The sequence below is a fragment of the Onychostoma macrolepis genome, chromosome 25 (assembly GCF_012432095.1).
Source record: "Onychostoma macrolepis isolate SWU-2019 chromosome 25, ASM1243209v1, whole genome shotgun sequence".
NCBI classification, from domain to species: Eukaryota; Metazoa; Chordata; class Actinopteri; order Cypriniformes; family Cyprinidae; genus Onychostoma; species Onychostoma macrolepis.
This window is the reverse complement of record NC_081179.1, coordinates 1425948-1450414: the sequence shown is the minus strand read 5'-3', so window position 1 is coordinate 1450414 and position 24467 is coordinate 1425948. Positions and strand designations below refer to the sequence as shown.

The 24467-nt window shown below is 32.0% G+C and overlaps 1 protein-coding gene across 3 annotated transcripts in view; it reads left to right on the top strand.

Annotated features, from left to right (window-relative positions):
- The window catches only part of LOC131534109 (A disintegrin and metalloproteinase with thrombospondin motifs 20), a 125289-nt gene that overhangs the window by 81305 nt on the left and 19517 nt on the right, over positions 1–24467 (top strand). For all 3 annotated transcript variants that reach the window (XM_058766773.1, XM_058766774.1, XM_058766775.1), the window contains 11 exons: positions 1341–1470; positions 1572–1698; positions 2454–2664; positions 4246–4410; positions 5512–5676; positions 5756–5875; positions 6705–6812; positions 6937–7101; positions 8002–8250; positions 10582–10743; positions 12275–12451. In XM_058766773.1, the coding sequence (XP_058622756.1) occupies positions 1341–1470; positions 1572–1698; positions 2454–2664; positions 4246–4410; positions 5512–5676; positions 5756–5875; positions 6705–6812; positions 6937–7101; positions 8002–8250; positions 10582–10743; positions 12275–12451 (1779 nt within the window). The remainder of the gene's footprint in view (positions 1–1340; positions 1471–1571; positions 1699–2453; positions 2665–4245; positions 4411–5511; positions 5677–5755; positions 5876–6704; positions 6813–6936; positions 7102–8001; positions 8251–10581; positions 10744–12274; positions 12452–24467) is intronic.

The following is a 24467-nucleotide window of genomic DNA, read 5'->3' as shown; positions in this document are numbered from 1 at the left end:
ATGTTTCTGAATGACAGAGCCTAGTGATGCCATGTAGACAGAGAAGAGAAGTGGTCCAAGAACTGAGCCCTGAGGCACCCCAGTAGTTAGATGTTGCAACTTGGACACCTCACCTCGCCAAGATACCTTGAAGGACCCACAGTATCTGAGAGGTAAGAGTCAAACCACTGGAGTGCGGTTCCTGAGATGCCCTTTGCCAATAGGGTTGACAGGAGGATCTGGTGGTTAACCATGTCAAAAGCAGCGGACGGCTCCAGCAAGATAAGTACTGAAGATTTGGAATCCGCTCTTGCTAGTCTTTGGGCTTCAACATCTGAGAGCAAGGCAGTCTCGGTTGAATGTCCGCTTCTGAAACTAGACTGGTTGCTGTTGAGGAGGTTGTTCTGTGTGAGAAATTCAGAGACTTGGTTGAACACAGCTCGTTAAAGTGTTTTAGTAATGAAAGGAAGAAGGGAAACCGGTCTGTAGTTCTCTAAAAGAGATGGTTTAAGGGTGGGTTTCTTAAGTAGTGGGGTTATACGAGCCTTTCTAAATGCTGAGGGAAAAACATCAGTCTGAAGGAATGTATTAATGATGTGAGTGAGTGCAGGTACAACTGCAGGAGAAATGGCTTGAAGGAGATGAGATGGAATAGGATCAAGCGGACAAGTGGTAGGATGATTAGAAAGGATGAGTTTGGAGACTTCTGCCTCAGAGAGTGAAGAGAAGGATGTAACGAGTGTATGTTTGCTGGTAAGATGTGCTTGACAGATTGTGGTGTGGAAAATTGTGCACTGATGGTTTTAATTTTATTAATGAAGGAAGTGGCAAAGTCGTCAGCTGTTAGAGTTGATGAAGGAGGGGGAGGAGGAGGACAGTGAAGGAGGGAGGAAAATGTTTTAAAGAGCATGCGAGAGTTAGACGAATTGTTAATTTTGTTATGATAGTATGTCCTTTTAGCAGTGGAGACATTAGCAGAGAAGGAAGAGAGGAGTGACTGATACATATTAAGGTCAGTAGGATTTTTTGATTTGCGCCACACCCTTTCAGCAGCCCTGAGCTTAGAACGATGTTCTCGGAGAACAACAGACAGCCAAATATATATATATTTTTTTGTTTTGTTTTGTTTTTTGTTTTAGTTAATAATTCCAAGACTGAATAAGTCTTTATTCAGAGAATATGTCTTGATTTAAGAATTCTTAGATATGTTTTCCCAGAAAAAAGACAAAAATGCTGCTAAATGAAATGATTAATTAATAAAATGCTTTTATAAAATGATTCTGCAGTATGATAGCACTGAAATGTCCTCATCTCCGGGAGATTTACAGGCTCTCTGTGTAATGAATCTGTTGTCGTCTCAGGTTCTGTGCGTGGGAAACCTGTATAATCCTGACGTCAGATATTCCTTCAGTATTCCCATCGAGGAGCAGAGAGAGCAGTTTGTGTGGGATCCGTCGGGCCCCTGGCAGGAGTGCAGCCGCATGTGTCAAGGTGCCGCTTTTGTTTGGGCGTTTTGCCTGGTTTTCTGTCCTTAAACACCTTTAAAGCTGAAAGAAGTCACTTCCACATCATCTGTGTGTGTTTGTCTGCAGGTGAGCGGCGGCGGAAGGCCGTGTGTGTTCGTAAGAGTGATCATTTGGTGGTTTCGGAGCAGAGGTGTGAGAATTTACCTCGACCCAGAGGCACGACGGAGCTCTGCAATACTGACTGTGAACTCAGGTACGAGCACACGACGCCCCTCATGTTTTATATTAGTAATGCAGCAGTCCCATACTAGTGATGCAGCAAAAGGAAAACTTCAAATTCTGCAAACACTGAATTGACTGACAATGTTTTCATTTTAAATGTTTGATTTGATATTCAGTCTGTTTGGAGTAACTATTATTTTTCTAAGTTGTAACAAGTGTTTTCCCTTCAATTAGTGTCGCTACAAAAGCATCTTGACACCAACAGCACAAAATATTGTGTAATATTGTAAAAATATATTACACTTTTGATATATTTTTAGTATTTTATGTGCTTTCCTCATTTTTATTTATTTATTTATATTTTAAATATTTAATTTTATTTTATTTTTATTTCAGTTTTAGTAATTTTTGTGCTTTAACTTATATTTTATTTCAATAAGTTGCCAAGGTAACGTTTTCTTTTTTTTTCTGTAATATTTTTATTTTGTTTTATTTAAGCTTTCTTTAAATTAATTAGCATGATTTAAAATAGTTTAAAATAGTTAATTAGTTAATAATAACAACCCTGATGCATGTCACATCAGCTACTAATGTGAACTATCTACTGCAAATATCTCAGTCATGAGCATTTTTTTTTTTTTTTTTTTGCAGAAAATGCAATTAAATGTCCTTGGTTTCTCAGCTAAAAATGTAAACACAACAGAAAAATCACTTAGCACTAACCAGATGAGCTGAACAGTGGCATGTAACAGACTCTGAGTTTTAATGTTTTTCTGTCCTCCTCAGGTGGCACGTGGCGGGCCGGAGCGACTGCTCCAGTAAATGCGGTCCGGGTTACCGTACACTGGACGTGCTGTGCATGCGCTACAGCCAGAACAAGAGGCTGAGCGAGCGCACGGAGGCCAGAGCCTGCGCAGACCTGCCCAAACCGCAGACGCGTGAGGGATGTCATGGTGACTGTCTGCTCAAGAGCTGGCAGTACAGCGCCTGGTCTCAGGTGACGGACGATACAGCTCATAGCCTTTTGATATTTTTTACTAGTGTGTGCAGGACACTATAGTTCATTTATGTAAGTGAGGATAGCAAAATAAAGTGAACTGTAACATATTACACCCAAAAATTCTTCATACAGTGGATTAGCAGTAAAACTGATTAAAATTATTCTGACACTTTGACCTAACCGTGTTTTGCTTAAGTGTTTTTCTTTAATTGCTAAAGCGATCTTTTTCCACCACAGACTGAACAAAATTCCACCTTGCCCCGCCTCTCTCCTCCTCATTAGCATTTAAAGCTACAGACACAGAAATGGCACGTCCTAAGGAAAGCTCATTGTGGGACTGACTCATTGTGAATTTCAGTGACTGAAATTCTGCACCAAGGCTGAATTTCGGGAAAGAGACTTCAGATACAGTATTAGGGACCACTTAGGCCTATATAAAAGCATCCAAAAATCAGCATGTCATGGGACCTTTAACAGCTGACAGCTATTCAACCGAAATCATTACATACCTTTCTATCAAAGTTATCTGACATTATCAAGATCAATTTGTTCTGACACAGTTTAACCCTGAGTTCTTCTCATATTTTATTACCATTTTCTAAACTATAGCGAATAAATTGTGATAATCTGAGAAATGCTGAAGGTGTCTGAATTACTGAATAAATTTTGGTTGGATATATATATACATATATATTGTTAATAGCCTGAAAAAATCACCATGTTTATAGGATTAAAATGTTGTATAAAACTAGTGTGAATGATATATAAACAAACCCTTCAGTAAAAACTTTCAGAATATGGATATTAATAAATTTTTTATGATTTTAGTGATACTGAAGTGGAACTCATTATGTTTTAGAAACGTATGTTTTTATTATTGTTTTGTTTTTTGGAAAATAAAACTAATTAAACAAAACTGCAAATGAATAAAATCAAACTATAATGATAAAAATGATTTTAAAAAACTATATACAATGGATGTATTTAAAAATGACAAAAACACAACAAATTAAAGTCAAAACAGAACATATAAAAGAAATATGTATATATAAAATCTAAGCAAAAACTCTTTAATTTGTCTGTATTTTTCTTGCCAAAGATAATTTAGGGAATCCTATAAATGCATTTTAAACAATACTAAAATGCTTTTGAATTGAATTAAATTGGGGGAAAAAAACATAAAAAAAAACAATGGCTTGTGATGATATGCTAATTTTATGTATAAAACCAAGCGGATGATATATGACCAAACCCCTCAGTAAAAACCTTCAGAACATAGAATTACTAAAACTTTGGTGTATATAAGTAAAACTCATTTTAATAAAATGTCCTTTAATGATATGTGTTGTAGCTGAAATCTATAGACGCAAATAGAGAAAGTGCAATAATAAAATTCGTGTGAATGAGATAAACAACCCCCTCAGTAAAAACCTTCATAATATGGAGAGGAATAAAAAATAATGTTTTGCCTGTAGTGTGCCTTGCCTTTAAATGAAGAAGTGAAGTAAATATATAAGGTTTTATAGATTTGCATATAATTATGTGCTGTTTTGTAATGCAATATAATTGTGGTTGCAGTGCTCGAAGAGCTGCGGACACGGCGTCCGAACACGGCAGGCGTACTGTATGAACAATCTGGGTCGCAGGCTGGTGGAGCGAGAGTGTAGCGAGCAGCAGAGAGTCCTGAGCGAATCCTGCAATGACGTGCCCTGTCCCGACTGGAGCGGTGGCGAATGGAGCGAGGTACTGACCACACATCCAACCGTACTGATCTTCTGAAGCATCATGATGCCCTCATGCTGTTTTGATCTGGTGTTTCTCACAGTAGTACTGCATACTAGTCGAACACCAGGGTTATTACAGATGAATAAAACTAAAACCATAAAAAAACATTTTCGTTACTAGAAAACAAAAATGAACTGAAATAGTATAAAATATATATTCTATTTTATCTAGTTGCCAAGGTGAGAATTCTCATTTTCAATTAGTTTAACTTGATATAACTAAATAAACTAAGAATAATAATGAATAAATAGTGTAATATACAATATCTGTAATATTAAAAAAAACTAATAAAAATGACAAAAACCACAACAAAATTACTGTAACTTTAAAATTAAAGTGAGAAGATTCAAAATATTAACAAAAACTATAAGTCCATTAGTGTTACTAAAATAATGCAGCAGAATTAGTTGTCAAACGATTAATTGTGATAAATCACATCCAAAATAAAAGTTTTTCTTTATTATTTATTATGTGTATATAAATACACACACATACAGCATATATTTTGAAAATATTTATATGTATTTGCATGCATATATTTATAATCATATGATTTATATATAAATATATTTAATATATAAACGTAACATATTTTTCTTAAACATGTACATGCATGTGTGTGTGTATTTATATATATACATAAATATACACAGTACACACTCATATATTATGTAAACAAAACTTTTATTTTGGATGTGATTAATCGTTGCCCAGCACTGATTTTAGTTTCTCTCAATCCACAACAAATCCAATAAATGTAACTGTATTCAGAACGGAACAGGAATACAAACATTAATTATAGTGGCATTCATTATAAACAATGTTCATTATAAACGCAAATCTGCAAATTTATTTAAAGTGAAACTGAAACCGGAAATGTACTTGGTCTCTGAATCGACATCAGTCTAAATGCGTTTTGCATGCCTGACATCAATTGCATATATACAGTAAGTTGCATATACTGTATATACATGTGACTTACTTTGAGATTTAAGTAACGCAATCCAACTGACCCATCCCGAATAAACTACAGTGAATCTGTGCATCTGTTCACATCAGTGTCTGGTGACGTGCGGGAAGGGTGTCAGACACCGACAGGTGCTTTGCATTCTGGGAGACGAGAAGCTGAATGAGCAGCGCTGCGACCCAAACACCAAACCCTCGGCGGTGGGCGGCTGTGAGCTTCCCGAATGTGCGTCCTGGCAGGTCGGAGCCTGGAGTCCGGTGAGAAACAGATGCTCGGTTCCTTTGTCATGTCAGTTTTTGTCACCAGACGTTCTGAATGGGAATGATGGTGTTTTAGTGCACGGTGAGCTGCAGTCAGGGCTACCAGATGCGTGCGGTCAGGTGTGTGTCAGGAGCTTACGGCGAGACGGTGGACGACAGGGATTGTAACGCAGCCGCCAGACCTCGAGACAGTCAGGTGAACAAACACAATCACATGCTCCATCTGCACTAGAGCTCAAATTACCATTTTTAATGTTTTTCATGAAAGAAGTCGCTTGTGCTCACAAAGGCTGCATTTATTTGATCAAACATCCAGTAAAAATTTTGAAATATTATTACAATTTCAAATAGCTGTTTTCTGTGTGAATATATGTTCAAATGTAATTTATTCCTGTGATGCGCAGCTGAATTTTCAGCATCATAACTCCAGTCTTCAGTGTCACATGAAGATTCAAAAATTTGAAGTCAGATTTAAAAAGAAAAAGTTAAAAATTAATACTTTTATTTAGCAACTATGCATTAAATTGATCAAAAGTGACATCAAAGACATTTATAACATTACAAAAGATTTCTATTTCAAATAAATGCTGTTCTTCTGAACTTTTTATTCATCTGTGAATTCTGAAAAATAAAGTGTATCACAGCACAACTGTTTTCAACATTAATAATAATCAGAAATGTTTCTTGAGCAGCAAATCAGCATATTAATATGATTTCTGAAGGATAATGTGACACTGAAGACTGGAGTAATGATGCTGAAAATACACCTTTGATCACAGAAATAAATTACATTTTAACATATATTATCTAAAACAAGTAAAATAAAACAATTATCTTAAATTGTTAAAATATTTCACAATTTTTACTGTATTTTTGATCAAATTAATGCAGCCTTTGTGAGCAGAATTGACTTTTTTTTTTCATTTTAACAAATGTTAATGATTCCACAGTTTTGACCAGCAGGGTATAATAACCAGCATCATCTCTCACCTATGAATCTGACGTGTGTGTGTGTGTGTGTGTAGGACTGTGAGTTGTCAGCTTGTCCTCGCGCAGCGTCAGTGTTTAACACACCCAGACCAGCAGAAGTGGGTCAGAGACACACACAGTGGAGATACGGCTCATGGACAAGCGTGAGTAACATTTCACATCAAACGATCTCATTTGACTCACTTGCATCTGTTTTTATGTCTTCTAATGAACATCTGAGACAAATAGGACCTCCAGCTGTATTAATGCGTTGTGTGTGTGTTTCAGTGCTCGGTGTCGTGTGGCGAGGGCCGGCGGGAGCGCTACGTCAGCTGTAGAGATGCTCAGGGCAGCGTTGCTGAAGAGTCGTCCTGCACTCATCTTCCTCGTCCGCCAGACTCCTCCGTGTGTTTCAGTCCCTGCGGTCAGTGGAGGGAAGGAGAATGGACACCAGTGAGTTAAACACACTCATTTTCACAGTCCTGCATGGTCTACATAGAGAAACATACACCACGCAAATGCACATTGCAAATACTTGGTCCTGTTGTATATGCTTAACATGTGTTGCTGTTTTTTTTTGTTTTTGGATTAGCCTTTAGTTTTATATTTTCATATTTTAATTTTAGTTTTATTAATTTTATTGTTTTTGTCAATATTTTTTCAACATTTCTATTTAGCTGTAATTGATTTTTCTTTATTGTTTTGTCATTTTAGTACCTCAACTTTACCAGTTTGTTGCCAAAGCAAAATGTTTTTTTCTTCTTCTTTTTTTAAGTTTAAGGTTTTTTTTTAATATTTTATTTTATTTTTTAGTTAGGTTATTTATTTATTTATTTATTTATTTAAATTTTTTTTTTTTTTAGTTTTGTCATTTGTATGATCAGTAAGATGCCATAATCACAAAAAAGCAAGATACCTGTAGCATAAACCCAACTGTGAAGCAATTACACTCACTATTCTCATTTTTTCAAAAAGCTTAAAAATCATCCTGCATTATAGAAAAATTTTTCAATAAATTATCATTTTTATTTGTTTCCCCCTGTACTTTTTTTTTTGTTCTGTAATGCTGTATTTTTGTTAAAATTTATGATTTGTAAAAAAAAAAAAAAAAAAGTTTTAGATAACATTACGCTGGTAAATAAGAGGAAAATGGTGTGCTACATAAAATTCCACATAAATTGTTTTATTAAATTTTTTATCACACAAATATTAGGCAAAATTTTGAACTGAAATTGAAATCCATTGACTAACTAAAGAAAGTTATTGCAGTGCATTTTGTGTGCTGCCAGAAGAGGTGGTCTAGGTCTGTTGATGTGGTTTGTGTGTTGATTGTGTTGTGTGTTTTTGCTCCAGTGCTCGGTGTCGTGTGGCGTGGGTCGCTCCACGCGCCGGGTCGTGTGCATGAGCTACCATCATCAGCTGGACGAGTCGTTCTGTGACCCAGGCGAGCGTCCCAGCGCTGAGCAGGAGTGTGCGGCTGCCCCCTGCCAATCCTCCTACCACTGGCCCAACAACCAGCCCCACCTGCCCTACGACCCCGGACAGCACAGCTGGAACGTCCCGTCTGCAGACAACCAGTGGAGGACGGGGCCCTGGGGAGCTGTGAGTGCCACCTCACTTACTCTGCTTCATCTTAACTACATATACATCATATATTAACATTGATATACAAAAAAATTATGCATAAATGATGTATAAAATATATCTGAAATTTATAGTTGAGTAAAAATGTATTTGAATTTAGTAAAAAACATTTATTTAAAATAGAAAAAAAATATTGATTTTAGTTTTTAGTGTTTTATTTTCAATTATTTAGTCAAAATAGTATATATATTTAATATACAAAATCATTTTAATATATTTTTTTAAAATAGAAAACTGTTATTATTATTAAGAATAGAATTATATAAATATATTTATTTATATATTTTAAATATTTTATATACAAATAATTTATTTAGCAGATATTGGCCATAACATAACAGCTTATTGTATCATTCAGAGTTTTAATATCAGGTCATCCCTAAACTTATGACATGACTAAAATATCTACATATGATCAAATCTACATATTATGATACCATTTTATTACTGCATTGACTGATTGAGTGCATGATCATTATAAATTTCCGCTGAGCTTGTTCTCCGTCTCGCATGTGTTTTGCGAGCAGTACATGCGTGTGTGGATCCTCTTACAGAATCACAGTCTGTTTGCTTGAGTCAAACGTTTCATATTTCATGCTCATCGCGAGCCGTTCTGTCATCTGACTGCAATTTCCTTCATTAGCACATGTGCCCATTAGCTTTGATCCGCTGCTGTGAGCACTGATGCATGCTGGGATTGGATGAGTTCCAGAGTGTGTGAGGCTTTCATACTGGACTTTATTGGTGTGGTTTGTGGGATTATATGAAGATAATGCCATGTAATACAGGCTGTAAAGGGACATATATTGCCGGAGGAACACAAACTCATATAGAAAGTGATGTGACGTCAACCTCCCGCTGATATATATGTGAGAAAATGAGTCCTTTAACGGCTCTGAACGATAATGACTCAGCAGGTCATTACTGTACGTTTACAGATATATTACTCAATCACTGATGCAATGTGTTTTTCATATTACAGTACTGAGAATTAGAGGTGAAGTGTGTTGAATTCTTAATACAAAAAAATAATGCATTCGGGTCTGTTTTGACTCAAAAGAAATACATAAAAATTTCTTAAAACTGCATGGTTTTTAGTAAGGCAATGAAACTTTGTAAATACGTTAAGACCCTCTAAATATGCATCATTAATTTTTTTTCAGATTTTTGACAATAATTTTTAAGAGATATAACACGTTTTATGTTCGGGTCATTTTTGACCCAGGTGTGTACTGAGCACTGTTGGATGTCAAAAATACTTATCTATGAAGTTATATTATTATACTAAAAATGTTTGCAAAATATATTTAGCCTTTTTCACACACTTTTGGGACTGATTTTTGTTGATAAATATGAATATTGATGAACCACTGCATCATAACTTTATTCATCTAAAGTAAAATTAATTTATTTTGTTTGAAAGCTTTTCAGAATAATATTTATGTTGTTTTGTTAGAAATAAACATGTAGGTTTTTGAGCAATCACGAGTTATAAATTCAAAGGAACTGAATTAAATTCCATTAATTCCAATGGGTCATTCTCAGATTATATGTTTTTATAAATTTCATACAATAATATATTCAAATACAATTTCTCATCAATATTGTAAAAATATATAGTTATTTTGCATCATAGTTTTTTGTGTAGTTCATGTGTAATTTGAAATTTCAAAGATGATCAAAATGTTATATATATATATATATATATATATATATATATATATATATTATATAACAAAAGGGGTAAATGCAGTAATAACATTTAAATCTTTTATTTTTTCTCATTCACTCATTAATGAGAAGTTGCTGATCAGATACACTATATTGGGGAAATATTAAGTTATGACTTTTTTATTAAATAAAAATAATTTTTATTCATAATGAGGCTTCATTTTCTTTATGCAATATACAGGATTGAATGAACTTTATTAATCCCCAAAGGGAAATTGACATACAGTCCAACCAAAATTTGTACCATAAGTTATCATGTTCCATGAACATATTTAGTAAATTTCCTACCGTAAATATATCAAAACTTGCATTGCTGAGAACTTCATTTGAACAACTTTAAAGGCGATTTTCTCAATATATAGATTTTTTGCACCCTCAGATTCCAGATTTTCAAATAGTTGTATCTCGACCAAATATTGTCCGATCCTAACAAACCATACATCAATGGAAAGCTTATTTTCAGAAAATTGACCCGTATGTTTTGTGCTCCAGGGCCACATATCAAAGATGACATCTGGTGCCTGAGTAATTTTTGGTTTGTCTTGTGTTTGTGTTTAGTGCTCCAGCTCGTGTGAAGGTGGGTTCCAGCGGCGGGTCGTGGTTTGTCAAGACGCAGACGGACGCAGCACCAATCACTGCGACGAGAGAGTCAAACCCAACGAGTCCAAGAGCTGCGACTCCGGACCCTGTCCACACTGGAACTACGGCATCTGGGGCCAGGTCAGACACACAACACCTGCACATTCAGAGAGTGTTCATTCAAGAGTAACTTCATTGATTGTTAACATAATTAACACTACATTAACATTACAATTAACATGGTTTGAAGTTAATTAAAATGCTGTTAAAATATTGTAGAATAGAATGTAATTTTATAGTTTTAATCATTATAATTATTATTCATTATAATATCCATATAATATTATGTTTATTTTAATAATTCTTAATTAGTTTAAATGATAACATTTGTAATAACAAAATATATTATAATTTATTTTAATTCACTTAATTTAATTCATTATTAAAATAATTGTGTATTATTTTGTATTCCACAATGTTTATCAAGTCAAGAGACACTTTGATTATCAATATTAAATAATATTATTTAATTCAATAATATAAAAATAATAATATTTATTCATTACCAAAATAAATCTCAATTTGGACTAATAATGTTTGTAGTAACATTTTTATTTTTACCATAAGTATCATATTTATTATATTTATTTAATGTTTTAAATAATTATTTTAAGTGATGATGATGATAATAATAATAATAATATATTTTAAATATTATTTTTAAATTATTAAAATAATTGAGTATTATTTTATAATCCACAATGTGTTCAACAACTCAAGAGAAGTATGGATTATAAATATTAAATTTCAGTATTAAAATTATAATATTAAAATTCAGTACCGAAACAAGATTCAATAAGGACTATTAATCAATATTATTATTATATATGTTTTATATATAATATTATATTGATAAATTATATTTATTAAATAATTGCTATTTTTAAATACTTATTTTGATAATATTTGCATAATAATGTATTTTAATTATTATTTTTTATTAATTATTACAATAATTGTGTATTGTTTTATAATCCACAATGTTCAGTAAGTCAAGAAAAATACTGAATATAAATATTAAATATGATTCATTCATTACCAAAAGACTTTATTATTATTTTGAGCGAAAATAATAATAATGATAATAATGATAATAATAATAATAATATTTCCTCAATATTTTTGTTGGTTATTAATTAATACATTTTTATTTTATTATTTTACAATCCAAAATGTTCAACAAGAGAATTATTGATTGTAAATATGAAATATAATTCAATCAGCATTGAGTCTCAATAAAGAGTATCAATAAATATAGATAAATGAATTATAAAATGACTGTTTAAGTAAGTAAGTAAGTAAGAACTTTATTGTCATTGTACATGTACAATGAAACTCTGGTGGAGCAACCTCCAGGTGCCTACTGATACATACTGTTCAAATAAGTGATGTACCATGTGCATGTTATACACTAAAGACTCTACTACTATACGTAATACTCTATAATATACGTTTAACTCATTATTTGTGTGTTCTATGTTCTTTATGAGTATTTGAGTATTGCATCATTAGTTTAGCGACGTGTCATGTATTGGAGTCTCTTATGAATTGAGAAGTTGAAGCGCTGATGGTTGAGTTTCTCTCTCTCTCTCTCTCTCTCTCTGTCCTGTAGTGCTCTCGCTCGTGTGGCGGCGGTCAGCGCACGCGTCTGGTGGTCTGTCAGCGTCCCAGTGGTCAGAGGTTAAACGAGCACAGTTGCGATGTTCTGGACAAACCAGTCGATGTGGAGCCGTGTAACGGCCAGCCCTGCGCCGCGGCCGCTTCATGGCACAGACGAGCGTGGAAGCCGGTACGATAGATAGCAGCTGTCTGTGTGTCTGTCTGTCTGTGTGTCCATCAGACGCCCGAAGACACGCCCAAACAGGGTTCCCAACACACCCAGACCTCGCTCAGAAGCGGCAAAGAGCTGCATAAACTCAGCCTCTATATTAAGACATGTCTTAAGAACTAGTTTGACCAACTAGCCGTTAACCAAGGGCTAATCAGTCTTCATTCAGCTTAGACTAATCTATGTTTTTATGTAACTGAATTTTAAACATTTTGACCAGTCTTAAAGAACAAGAACAAAATTAGATAACTAACTTTTAAAACTAGTCTAAACCTTTTATGCAACCGGCCCCAGCTGTTTACCGTTTTGTTTAGAATCAAAGTCAAAATTATGTTCCTCCTCAGTATTTTGGCTTGTTTTCCAGTACAAATATCTAAATATTCTTAAATCAGCATGCATTTACACGAAAAGCAAAATGACTTTAGGTATCATGTCTTGTTTTATAAAAAAATGCATCAAAATGAAATGAGTTTTTACTTAAAATGAAGTAGTAAATAGATAAATGAATAAATATACACATTTAAATAAACGTGAACAACTTTGCTTAATTTAAAAACCAAAATTTAAAAAATAAAAAGTTTTATTTTTCTGAACCCATTCTGAACCAATTTGCTTAAAAAAAATAAATAAATAAAATTTAAAAATAAAAAATAATTACTTACCTGAATCCACTGGTAGATGTTTGTTCTTGTTTTAAGCGAAAACTCACTTAATTTTGGTGCATTTTTCAGAAAGCAAATCTAAATATCTCAAGTCATTTTGGTTCTCCAGTAAATGCATCTTGATTTAAGAATATTTTGTACTAGAAAACAAGAAAAAAAAACTAAGAAACACATTTGCAGTGAATCTTCGGACCACCTAAGCATATTTTACAGGATGTCGTTAAAAACAGTAATTAAAAACATGTTTGCACGCTCTATGAATTAGAGGAAGCGTTTCTGAAAAACAGAGAAATAATTCGTGCAATTTTATTTGTACTCAAGTTTGAGCTGTAATCTAAAAACACAAGTGTATATTTGTGTATAAGAGTTTAATATTTTAATTATTATTATGACAATTACGCAGCAGCCACTTATTGTATATTATATTTGTATCTTTGTACAGAATGGGTATTTTTAAAATCATCAATTCGTCTTATATCTATATTATTTAATATTTCAAACTGGTGCTCGTGACGTTGACTTGTACAGAGGAAAATAATTTTTTTTAGTGTTTTGTTTTTATTTTGATCGTGATGTGAAATTGGTTTTTGGAAGATCTGCAGTTCTGTATTTTTCAACAGAAATCGAGGCTGCAGGATATAAACATATCTAAGTATAAATAACCAGACTTTAGTTAGTTTGACAAGCGATTGCGATACTTCGACGTGGACTGAAACACTCAAGGAAAACTTGATAAATGACAAATGAAAGAAATACCTCATTGTTCAGTCTTTGTCTCAAAATGCACTTGCAAAATGTAACAAAGCAGAAATGTAATAAAATCAAACGACCAAAGATTTCAGCCTCATCTAACCCTCATAATGCATTCAACATCTGCGTACTGAATCGTTATTTCATAAAACGGAATATTTTTCTACTAAAACAATATTGTGTTTGATCAGTGACTTTTCAGTAATGAGTAAATATGAAAAAATGTTTGAATTGTACTGTTATTACTTTTACTCCTTTTTTATAAATTAAAAATCGAGAAATTCTTTAACATTTCAAATGATACATGAACCACACCAAAAAAACTATGATGCAAAAAATCTATATATTTTTTTGCGATATTGATGAGAAATTAGATTTGAATACATCATTGTATAAAATTTATAAAAAACATTCAATCTGAGAATTACCAGTATTAACTGCATCGAAGTGAATGGAATTTAACTCCTTTTAATTTATAACTATAATTTTAATTTATTCATGATTTCACGTTTATGAAACCTTCATATTTATTTCTAACAAAACAACCTAAATGTTACTCTGAAAAGTTTTCAAATTAGATAAATTAATTTTGATTGCATGAACTTATTTTATAAAATTTATCAATTTTTCATGCCACAGTGTTTTACCAATAGACATACATATTCATGTTTATCAACAAAATTCAGTCCCAAAAGTATGTGAGATATGGAGAAAAACTGAAACATATTTTACAAAAGTTTTTAGACACTAATATAACTTCATTGGTAAGTATTTTTGACACCTAGTGGTGCTCTATAAATACCCGGGTCAAAAATGACCCGAACACGAAACATATTATATCTCTTAAAAAATAATTGTAAAAAATCTAAAAAAAACATAAATGATGTGTATTTTAAGGGTCTTAAATGCTTTACAAAGTTTCATTCGCTTACTAAAAACTATGCAGTTTAAAAAAAAAAGAAAAGGCTTTTACGTGTCAAAATGCATTATGAGGGTTAAACGAGTGATATGTTTGTACTGCTCGTCATCAGGTATCAACACTGAGATTTGGTGCTAATTAGGATTGAATCACTAAGTACTATCTACTTCATTGTTTGTCTAATGTAGCGTTGAGTTTTAACGTATTATAACATTATTTTTGTATCATTGTTACTCAGAATTTGACTTCAAGCGTCATTATCGTTAAGGTTGCAGTCAGTTTCTGCAAACTAAACCTTGAGAGCATTTTAGCTCTTATTTTATCAACTACCATAATAAAAACCACAACGTATCGACTTGTTCAGACGGTGATTGATTGACATGGAAATTTTTACATTATTTTTATAGAGAAAAGAACTGCTTAATTTAGTTCCCATCTGCAAATTTTTGGGGTTCAGGTAATTAAACCTCGTTCGCAGTGAATTAATTGCCATCTGAATGAGTTTTATCATGGTGCCATACAGATACATCACATTATTCTATATTTTTAGTAATTTCTTAAGTTTCAGAACACAAATACCTCTTTTATGCCGTATGTTTTGTCAATTGTCCGCTCGCTGGCCATTTCTAATAGTTTCGAAGGATTTTTGCTGTTGTTTTATTTATTTGTTTACAGCCAGAGATTCAGTGCTGCAGCTTTTATATGCAAATGTCTTTGTTTTGAATCATAAAGTAACTGTATATTTGTCTGAATCTTCATTGTGAAGCGATCAAGTGATTCATTTCTCTTTTGATCTGCTGATTTCTCAACTTTGTGTCTGTTCACTTTGTTCTGGTTTCTTTCTCTCTGTTCTCTCATGGCCGTCCTCATCACTCATGATGATGATGTATGATTTTGTTTTTCTCATAAATATGTTCAACTGAACATCCCACTCAGTTTGTTCCAGAACTATTTCACACTGTAAAAATGATTAAAACACATAAAGGTTGTGAATGCTTGTGTTGTTTTCTTAGTCTGTTGGGCCTATAGCCACATCTGAAGGGGATTTTATGTTCATTGGGTTTTTATCGACATACTTTTTGGTTAATATGTGTATGAATATATAAGGAAAAAAGGGGGAAAGTTTTTATTTTAGCTGCTGTAATTCTTAACTTATGTATTATTCACCATTTTTAATCATATATATCGTATATATCATCAAAATGCTGTTTAAAATAGTTTTAGTGATGCATTTTAGTAGATATGCATCAATTATGTAACATAATATTTAACATTTTAATATATCAAATATAATGCAAGTTCAGACATAATTCAAGTCAAACTCAATAAAGCTGCATAAAATTATAAAATTAGTATCAAAATGCTGTTTAAAATAGTTTTAGATGGAGTATTTTAGTAGATCTGCATCAATGTTAAGTAATATTTCATGTTTTAATACACACACAGAGACACACACACACACAATTCAAGCTTAATGTCAATTCAAATCAAATTTCTTAATTAATTACACTCTCTAAAGCGGCATAAAAATTATACAAAGTGCTTTTTGAATTAATTTTAGATGAAGCATTTTATTAGATATGTATCATACAATATTATGTAATATTTCAATGCAATATATAATACAGGCTTACAGACATAATTCAAATCAAGTCTCTCAATTAATATAAGCTCAATAAAGCTGCATAAAATAACAAAATAATTATCACATTATGCTGTTTAAAACCATTTTAGATGGAGTATTTTAATGTATATGCATTGGTCATGTAATGCTATGCAATATTTAGCATATACATATATATATATAATGCAAGCATAAAGACAATTCAGTTCAAGTCTCTCAATTATTAAAAGCTCAATAAAGCTGCATAAAATAAAATTATCAAAATGCTGTTTAAAGTTTTCCAATAGATATGCATCAATCATGTAATGTTATATGTAATATTTCACATTTTAATATATAAAATATATGATTATGTGATACATGAAGTGAGACGTAATTCAAATCAAGCAACTTTGATCTTTCAACCTATTTTTATCTTGACAAGATCATGCATTAAGAAAAGATATGGAAACTATTAAAGGTTATTGTTCATAAACATCTTTATGTGAGATACATGTTTAGTTTCACAGCTTATAGAAATAAAATCCAACTTAATTTTAGACACATTCTGCTGTTTCATCTTGAATTAGTTTATTTGCGTCCGGAGACATTAATGTGTTTTATGAAATCCTGCTGAGTGCCAGAAAAGGCCTTGCATATTGTAAGTTTTACGATGTTTTCTTGAAGGTTTATATAGTGAAGTCCCCAGAGAAGCGGTGGGTCGCTGCAGCTGGGAATCATTTGGCTAATGGCTCGGCTGTAATGCGTTTGGCTTTTACAGCAACATTGGCTGATATTAATCAGAGCTGGCCAGAGTCCTTCATCTGAGAGTTAAAACAGTGTTTATAGAGCTGAAAAACCCAAGAACAGCCTCGTAATCATCTCTGGTTTCAGACTGCACTTAAAAGCCTCTTCGGATTTCACTCTCGCCGTTTAGAAACGACAAACATCCATGATTGTGTTGCGTTAAGCGTTTGAGTCCAGCAAATCAATTATAATGTGTGGATTAATGTTGATGTTGACACACAAATGCATTTATGTTCTTGTGCCATAATTAAAGCACAGCATGGTTTATAATGTCGTGATTTGATTATAAATTAGTGCTGCATTTCTTTAAGAGAGACAGCATTTGATTTCTGTTCTCTGTATTTGTGTTTATAACATCCTTCATTGCAAATTCTCTCTAAATAACAGAAATAAAACATTGTGCATAGTAGAAAAGCACTGGTTTATTGATGTATAATTTACATCAGAGAACGCTGTAAAACCCCCTTTTTTTTCAATCAGAAGAGTTTCTTTAAAATATTGTTTCATGGGGATAAAATTGAATAATTTTTCTGTTTTTGGTCTCTGGCTTTCATTAAGGGTCTTTTTTCGACAGATTTGTCCTTGATAAATTTTAGTTATTCTGTCAAATATCAAACTTATATAATTGCTAGATATAGTTATATAATTGCTATTTTATGTTTTTGTAAGAAACTATTGTTATTGCATGAAATTTTGATTAAGAAAATAAAATAATTTTAATAATTTAATAAAATATTTAGTAATAAAAACATTTAGAAATAAAATTGTAGATGTAATAAAATTGTACAATTTTCGATGTTATAAAATGTAACAATGAATACAATTTTAGTATAGTATAGTATACAATATTGCATTAGTAATAAAACTTTTGGAAATAACATTTTAGACATAAAATTTATTAAAGAATATTAAAGACAATATTTAGTAAAATAGAATATTTAGTAATATATTTTAGACATAATAAAATTCTACAGCTGTAAGTTTGCCACAGAAATAGCCTTTGCTGCTGATGTGGTGTTAAATAACAAACAAATAAATGACTATTGTTTTTGTAGTATTGTTGAGATACTATTATAGTTTTTATTAATATTCTGAAATATTAATAATATTCAGTTTTCATTTTTATATTTTTCATTTTTCAATTAAATTCCAGTTAAAGTTTTAGTAATTTTGTTGTGTGTCTTTGTAATTTTTAGTAGTTTTTGTTTTATATATTATTTATTATCATTGTAAAATTTTAATTTTAGTTTTAGTTATATTTTAGCTGAAATGAAAAGTTTTTTATTGTACTTTATTTCAGTTCAGTATTTCAGTTCTATATTTTATTTCAACATTTACTTTATTTCAACTGTGTTTTGTTGTGGTTGTTTTAGTGGTTTTAGTTTCAGTTTTAGTGAACTATAATAACCTTAAATGACCGATTGTGCTTTATAAACTCATTTCCAGCGCTGGCTCTGATCTTCACTAAACACTCTTAAACACCTGTTTCAGTTTTCTGATTGTTGCTAATATTCCCTCTGAGACGGGGGCCTCAAATTATTATTCCATCATTTGGGTTTGTTTGTAGAAGGAAAGCCGTGGCTCGTCCCTCATAAATCATCATGTCAGCGCTCTCTAATAATGCAGCCAGAACCCCTCGCTCTAAAAGCGTTAATGACCGCAGGAAGTCATGTGACTAGAGATGTTTGACATAGTTGGAGGCGTTCAGCATCGTTTATGGTGGACATTTTGCTGTTTGTATGTGAGATTTATATTAGTGCATGTTTTTATGACAGTGAGATTAACGTTTTGTTGAATTTCCTTCACAAAACTAGCTGTATTTATGCATTTATAAGTACCAGTAATGTTATTTATTATCTTCAGATTGATGATTGATTGCAGTTTTATGATGTAGTTTATTGGTATTGTTAAAACATGGTAACTTACCTCATGAAATAAATTCATTATGATGATAAACTTTACATTTATTCATGCAAGATGTGAAATGAGAGGAATACAAGCAACTAAGAGAAAGCAATATTTATCTTAACCAGTTTAACTTGTGATTATATTATGAGAGATAAACAACATATTTTGAGTAGAAACACTTACCAGAAAGCGCGTCTGGTTTTTGTTGCATCATGATGAGGATCCAGCGTTGCCAACTTATAATCAACTCAACTTTATTTAGCAGTAAAAACATATTTAAACCTTCATGAGCTTCAGCCAAAAGCCTAATGAAGTCTGTTTTATTCTCCTGAAAACAAATTAAAACCCACGTGTTTTAATGTTGAACAGACCAGGGAAAGTTAATACAGAAACATAGTCATGTTCTTGTGCAGTTCAACTTTAATTTATAGCAATTAGTCTGTAATTAAAGCAGGACATGGCCCTGAATCTGTATGATGTTGTGATTTGATTAGAAGCTGTGCTGATTTGTGATTATAAGATGACGGAGCACTCCAAACATAATGAAGTGATAGTAATGCGATCCATATGGAGAAACCACTCTGATTTCACACACGTTTTTGTTGCTGTCCAAGTGTCAGAAGAGTTTTCAGTCAGCATTAATTACGCTCAGTAATTCTCATGGTTATTATCATAAACTACAACTAAAACCAGTAAAAAAAAAATGGTTACTTAAAATAAAATAAAATATTTCGAATCTAAAAGTGAAATAAAAATTAATAAAACTATGTAGACACAATTAACAATAATAAAAATAAAGCACAAACTAAAATTACAAAAACGGAAAACAACAGGAAAAAAATTAAATGTGTAATTTATGTAATTTATTCATCAATGTCAAAATGACAATAATTTTGATTACTCTTTGTAGTGTTCAAAAAAATCTATATTTATATAAAATCTAAATTGCATATATTGTCTATCTATCTGTCTTATCTATATATATATATATTTATAAGTGCTGTCAAGCGATTAATTGCGATTAATCGCATCCAAAATAAAAGTTTGTTTACATAATATATATATATATGTGTGTGTACTGTGTATATTTATTATGTATACATAAATACACACACATGCATGTATATATTTAAGAAAAATGTTATATATTAAATATATTTATATATGATTTAATTTATATAAGTATATACATGTAAAATATATGCTGTATGTGTGTGTCTTTATATATACATAATAAATATACACAGTACACACATATATATATATATATATTATGTAAACAAACTTTTATTTTGGATGCGATTAATCGCAATTAATCGTTTGACAGCACTAATATTTATATATAATTTACTTGTATAATTCATATTTAATTATAATAAATCAGTTGTTTTCTTCAGGTTACATTCTCATTTGTATTTCCCAGAGTTTTGCAGTTTTGTGGTTGAGTTGAAATAATGATTGATTGAAGGTGGTTTTGATCTGAAGCAACTCTGAGCGTGGGTTAGAAAGAGCACCTGGCAGTGAATGTCAGCGTTTGGAATGAGAGACGAATCTGGAAGCGTTTAGGCCGGTTCTCCGTTTGCAGGGCTGGTCACGCGTTACACTGAATCCTCAGTTTGAGATGCCGACTTCAGTGGGTTTACCGCTAGTTCTGCTCACTTTGACTGCATCGGTAATAGTTTCTGATGGATAGAAGGATGAGAATCTGCTTAGATGTGTTGAAGGTGAAGAATCAGCTGTTCTAGGAGGTTTTTAGAGGAAAAGTTCACTCAAAAGATGAAAATGTATTCCCCCTCAAGCCATTCAAGATTAGCATAAGTTTGTTTCTTCATCAGATCTGGAGAAATGTAGCATTGCATCGCTACTCAGCAATGGAAGTGAATGGGTGCCGTCTCCAGTCCATCATTTAACATCTTGAGAAGACAAAAGCTGAAACAAATCCAGCATTAAGACGTTTTGAACTCAAATATGAGTTCATAATCCATAATAACACTTCCTCCAGTGAAAAAGTGCATCTCCTGTTGTCTCTAACATCAAAATCCAGCCACGTATTTGTTTAGAGCTGTTTCGGACTGTTTTGATCTGCGCAGATTTCTCTCCTGATTCAGACCAGAACACTTTCTCACTGAGGAAGCGTTATTATGGATTATGGGCTTGTTATAAATGCTGGATTAGTTTCAGCTTTTGTCTTCTGAAGATGTTAACTGATGGACTGGAGTGGTGTGGATTACTTGTGACGTTTTTCTAAGCTGTTTGGACTCTTATTCTGACGGCACCCATTCACTGCAGAGCATCCATTGGCTTCATTTCTGTATGACTGATAAATATGCATCACATTAAATGTATTATTTTGTGTTTGTGTTAAAACCGTGTAATCCAAGTGGGTGGAAACTTGATAATTAAAGTGCATAAATCTTGATAATACAATACCCACTCAGTCTTTCTTACGTCATTCATCCGTCTGGATCCCAGATGAGAAGGAAAGCATCAGATGTGTGTGGAATAATTCAGTTATAACATCAGATTCAATTATGCTTCATTAATCAAAGACTATGAAGAGTCAGAAAATGTTTAGCTGTTTGTTTAGTGATCAGTTCACTATTGTAATATAATCTTGGCAAGCTTTATAAATAACTGGGTTTGGTGTCTCAGGACTGACTCCACATGTCGACTGGATGGATTATGTTACATGTAATTGCTGCAGAATGGACAGAAAGGATCGTTTCACATGGGACTCGTTTCGTCGTATCCTTGAACCAGAAACTATTCCGGTATGGATTTTAAATGTGTGATGAGCTCGAGATGCACAGATTCACCGCAGGCCAAATATGGGTGAACAAACACAGCGCTGAATCACGTCTGAAAGAGGAAACACAGCAGTGCTGAGAGAAATGAGTTCATGACACACTAAAGCCACGCTCTCAGACTGTTATGTGAGCGGTTTGATCTCAGCTTTAAAAAGAGGATCAACATTTAAATAAAGTGAATTAAATTGTTATATATAATTATTACAACACTAGCTTGCTCTATTCTTTTTCTATTCTATCTGTTTTCTTTTTATTTATTATATAATTTAAGCGTTGATGATTTAAATATGAAATAAATCCAAATTTTAATTAGTAAATACATTTTTGTTATATTTTTAAATTAAAATATATATCCTGTATTCATATAAAATATATATATCAAATATAATATAAAATTGTAAAATATATTTAAAATTTAAATCACTAATTATACAGTATTATTCACTATATATATATATATATATATATATTGGTGTTGTCAAAGAAAAGTAATTAAGTAATCCCACCTAACATTAAAGTTTTTAAATAGTTTTATATTGCAATAATTTCACATGTAATCTTCAAATTAATGCAGAAACAACATAAAGACAGTATTTTTAATATTTGTTTAGTGGAATCATTTTTAGGACTGATGGCAAGCATCATTCATACCAATAATACTGATGTCCCTAGGAAATTGTTCTTTTTTTCCCTAATATTTAACCATTGATTATAACCATGCAACATTACAGTATAGTTAAGAGCTATCGATTTCAACATTTATTAGACTTTAAAAAATAACAACTTCTAATTTAAGTGAACTTCAAACAATCTTCACATGAACCCATTATAATAAAGGTCATATTTACCTGTGCCCAAGTAGGCAGTATACTGTAAAATATACAGAAATTGAATAAAGTGATCAACATTAAATTCTAAATTAAATATAGATGAATCCTTAAAGCTACAAAAGGTATAGATTTCCTATTTTTTGTTTAGTTTTTTGATGAAAATGTATATACATACAAAGTATAAAATATTAATTCAATTTCACAATGTTTAATTTAATTATATATCTACATATCGATATTTTTAAGGATCAGGTTAGTTTCCCTCAAAAAAAAAAAAAAAATCCTCTTCTAAATGAATGTTTGTGGCTCATTTTGTATGATCTCCATACTGACAGCTGATGGTCACTTACCGAGGAAACAACATGTTAACAGTGTGTTTCCAGTTTTACCCAGAGCTGAAGTCCTCCTCGTCTGTTTATGCCTTCGCTGATTTATTGAGCCTTCAGAGGAGCCGATCTGAGCAGCTGTTCCTGCAAAACACCTTCACGGAGACGCGCCGTGTGCTCGTGTAGATGTTCTGTGGTTTAATGAGTGCTGTGTCGTCTGAGGATCTGCAGATTTACTGAGATCTTTCAAGAGTCTGGTCCTCTCATGTGGTTTTCATAAGCAGACACTTGATCTTCATGTGCAATGGGAATGGCATTCGGCGAGGAGAAGCGCTCTTAAACATGCTGCTTTCGATCCGTCTATGATCACAATGATCTTCTTATTTCATCAACTTTATCTCCTGCCAATAATGGACCATTGTGCCAATTTTATCCACACTGTGTTGATTCTGTTCTGTGATGTCGCAGCAGACGTTTTAATTCACGTGTCTTGAGATGTTCAGTGACTTACCATGAGATCATGAGATGTGAATCAGCTCAACCACTCCTAGAAACACACACACACACACGCGTTTGATGAAGTGACTCACAGCGTTTGAACTCTATGAACCGCAGGTGCATTTATTTTACATGTCAAAGGCTTTGTTTATGAATCTGATCTGTTTATGTTTTTTTCTTTGAGCGATGAAATCAGATCCGTTCGTTGAGACTGTGTTGAAGTGATCTGCGTTCTCTTATGAGTGGATTTAATCATGACGTGATGCAGAGAGACTTTCATCTGCTGTGACGTTACTGTTTCTGCTGATTTGATTTGATTTAAAAATGTATATATATATATATAAAATATTATTTAAAAATGTGTAATTAAAAATTATAAATGTAATTTAATTAAATATTTTAAATTATTAATTAAATAAAAATGTATTAATTAAACTATATATTTTAAAAGGTTATATATATATATATATATATAAAACAAAGTACTATGTATAACTATGAAATTATATATTAAAAATTATAAATAAATATAAATTTATTTAATTAATATTTTAATACATTTTTAAATACTTTTAATTAATAATTAAATGCATAATATAACATAATTAATATCTGAAATATTAAACATGTATATATAATGTATTTTATGTGTATATACTGTGTGTGTGTGTGTGTGTGTGTGTGTGTATAATTTCAAAATAGTTAATTTTAATTTAATTACATTTAAACATTTATTTATATATATATATAATTTTTTTTTTTTTTTTAACATTTGTCCATTGGATATGTCTTTTGAGACATGTTCTTTTCAGAACAGTTGATACTAATAATAAGGTTATTACTGTTAAGGCAGTCATGGTAACAGTA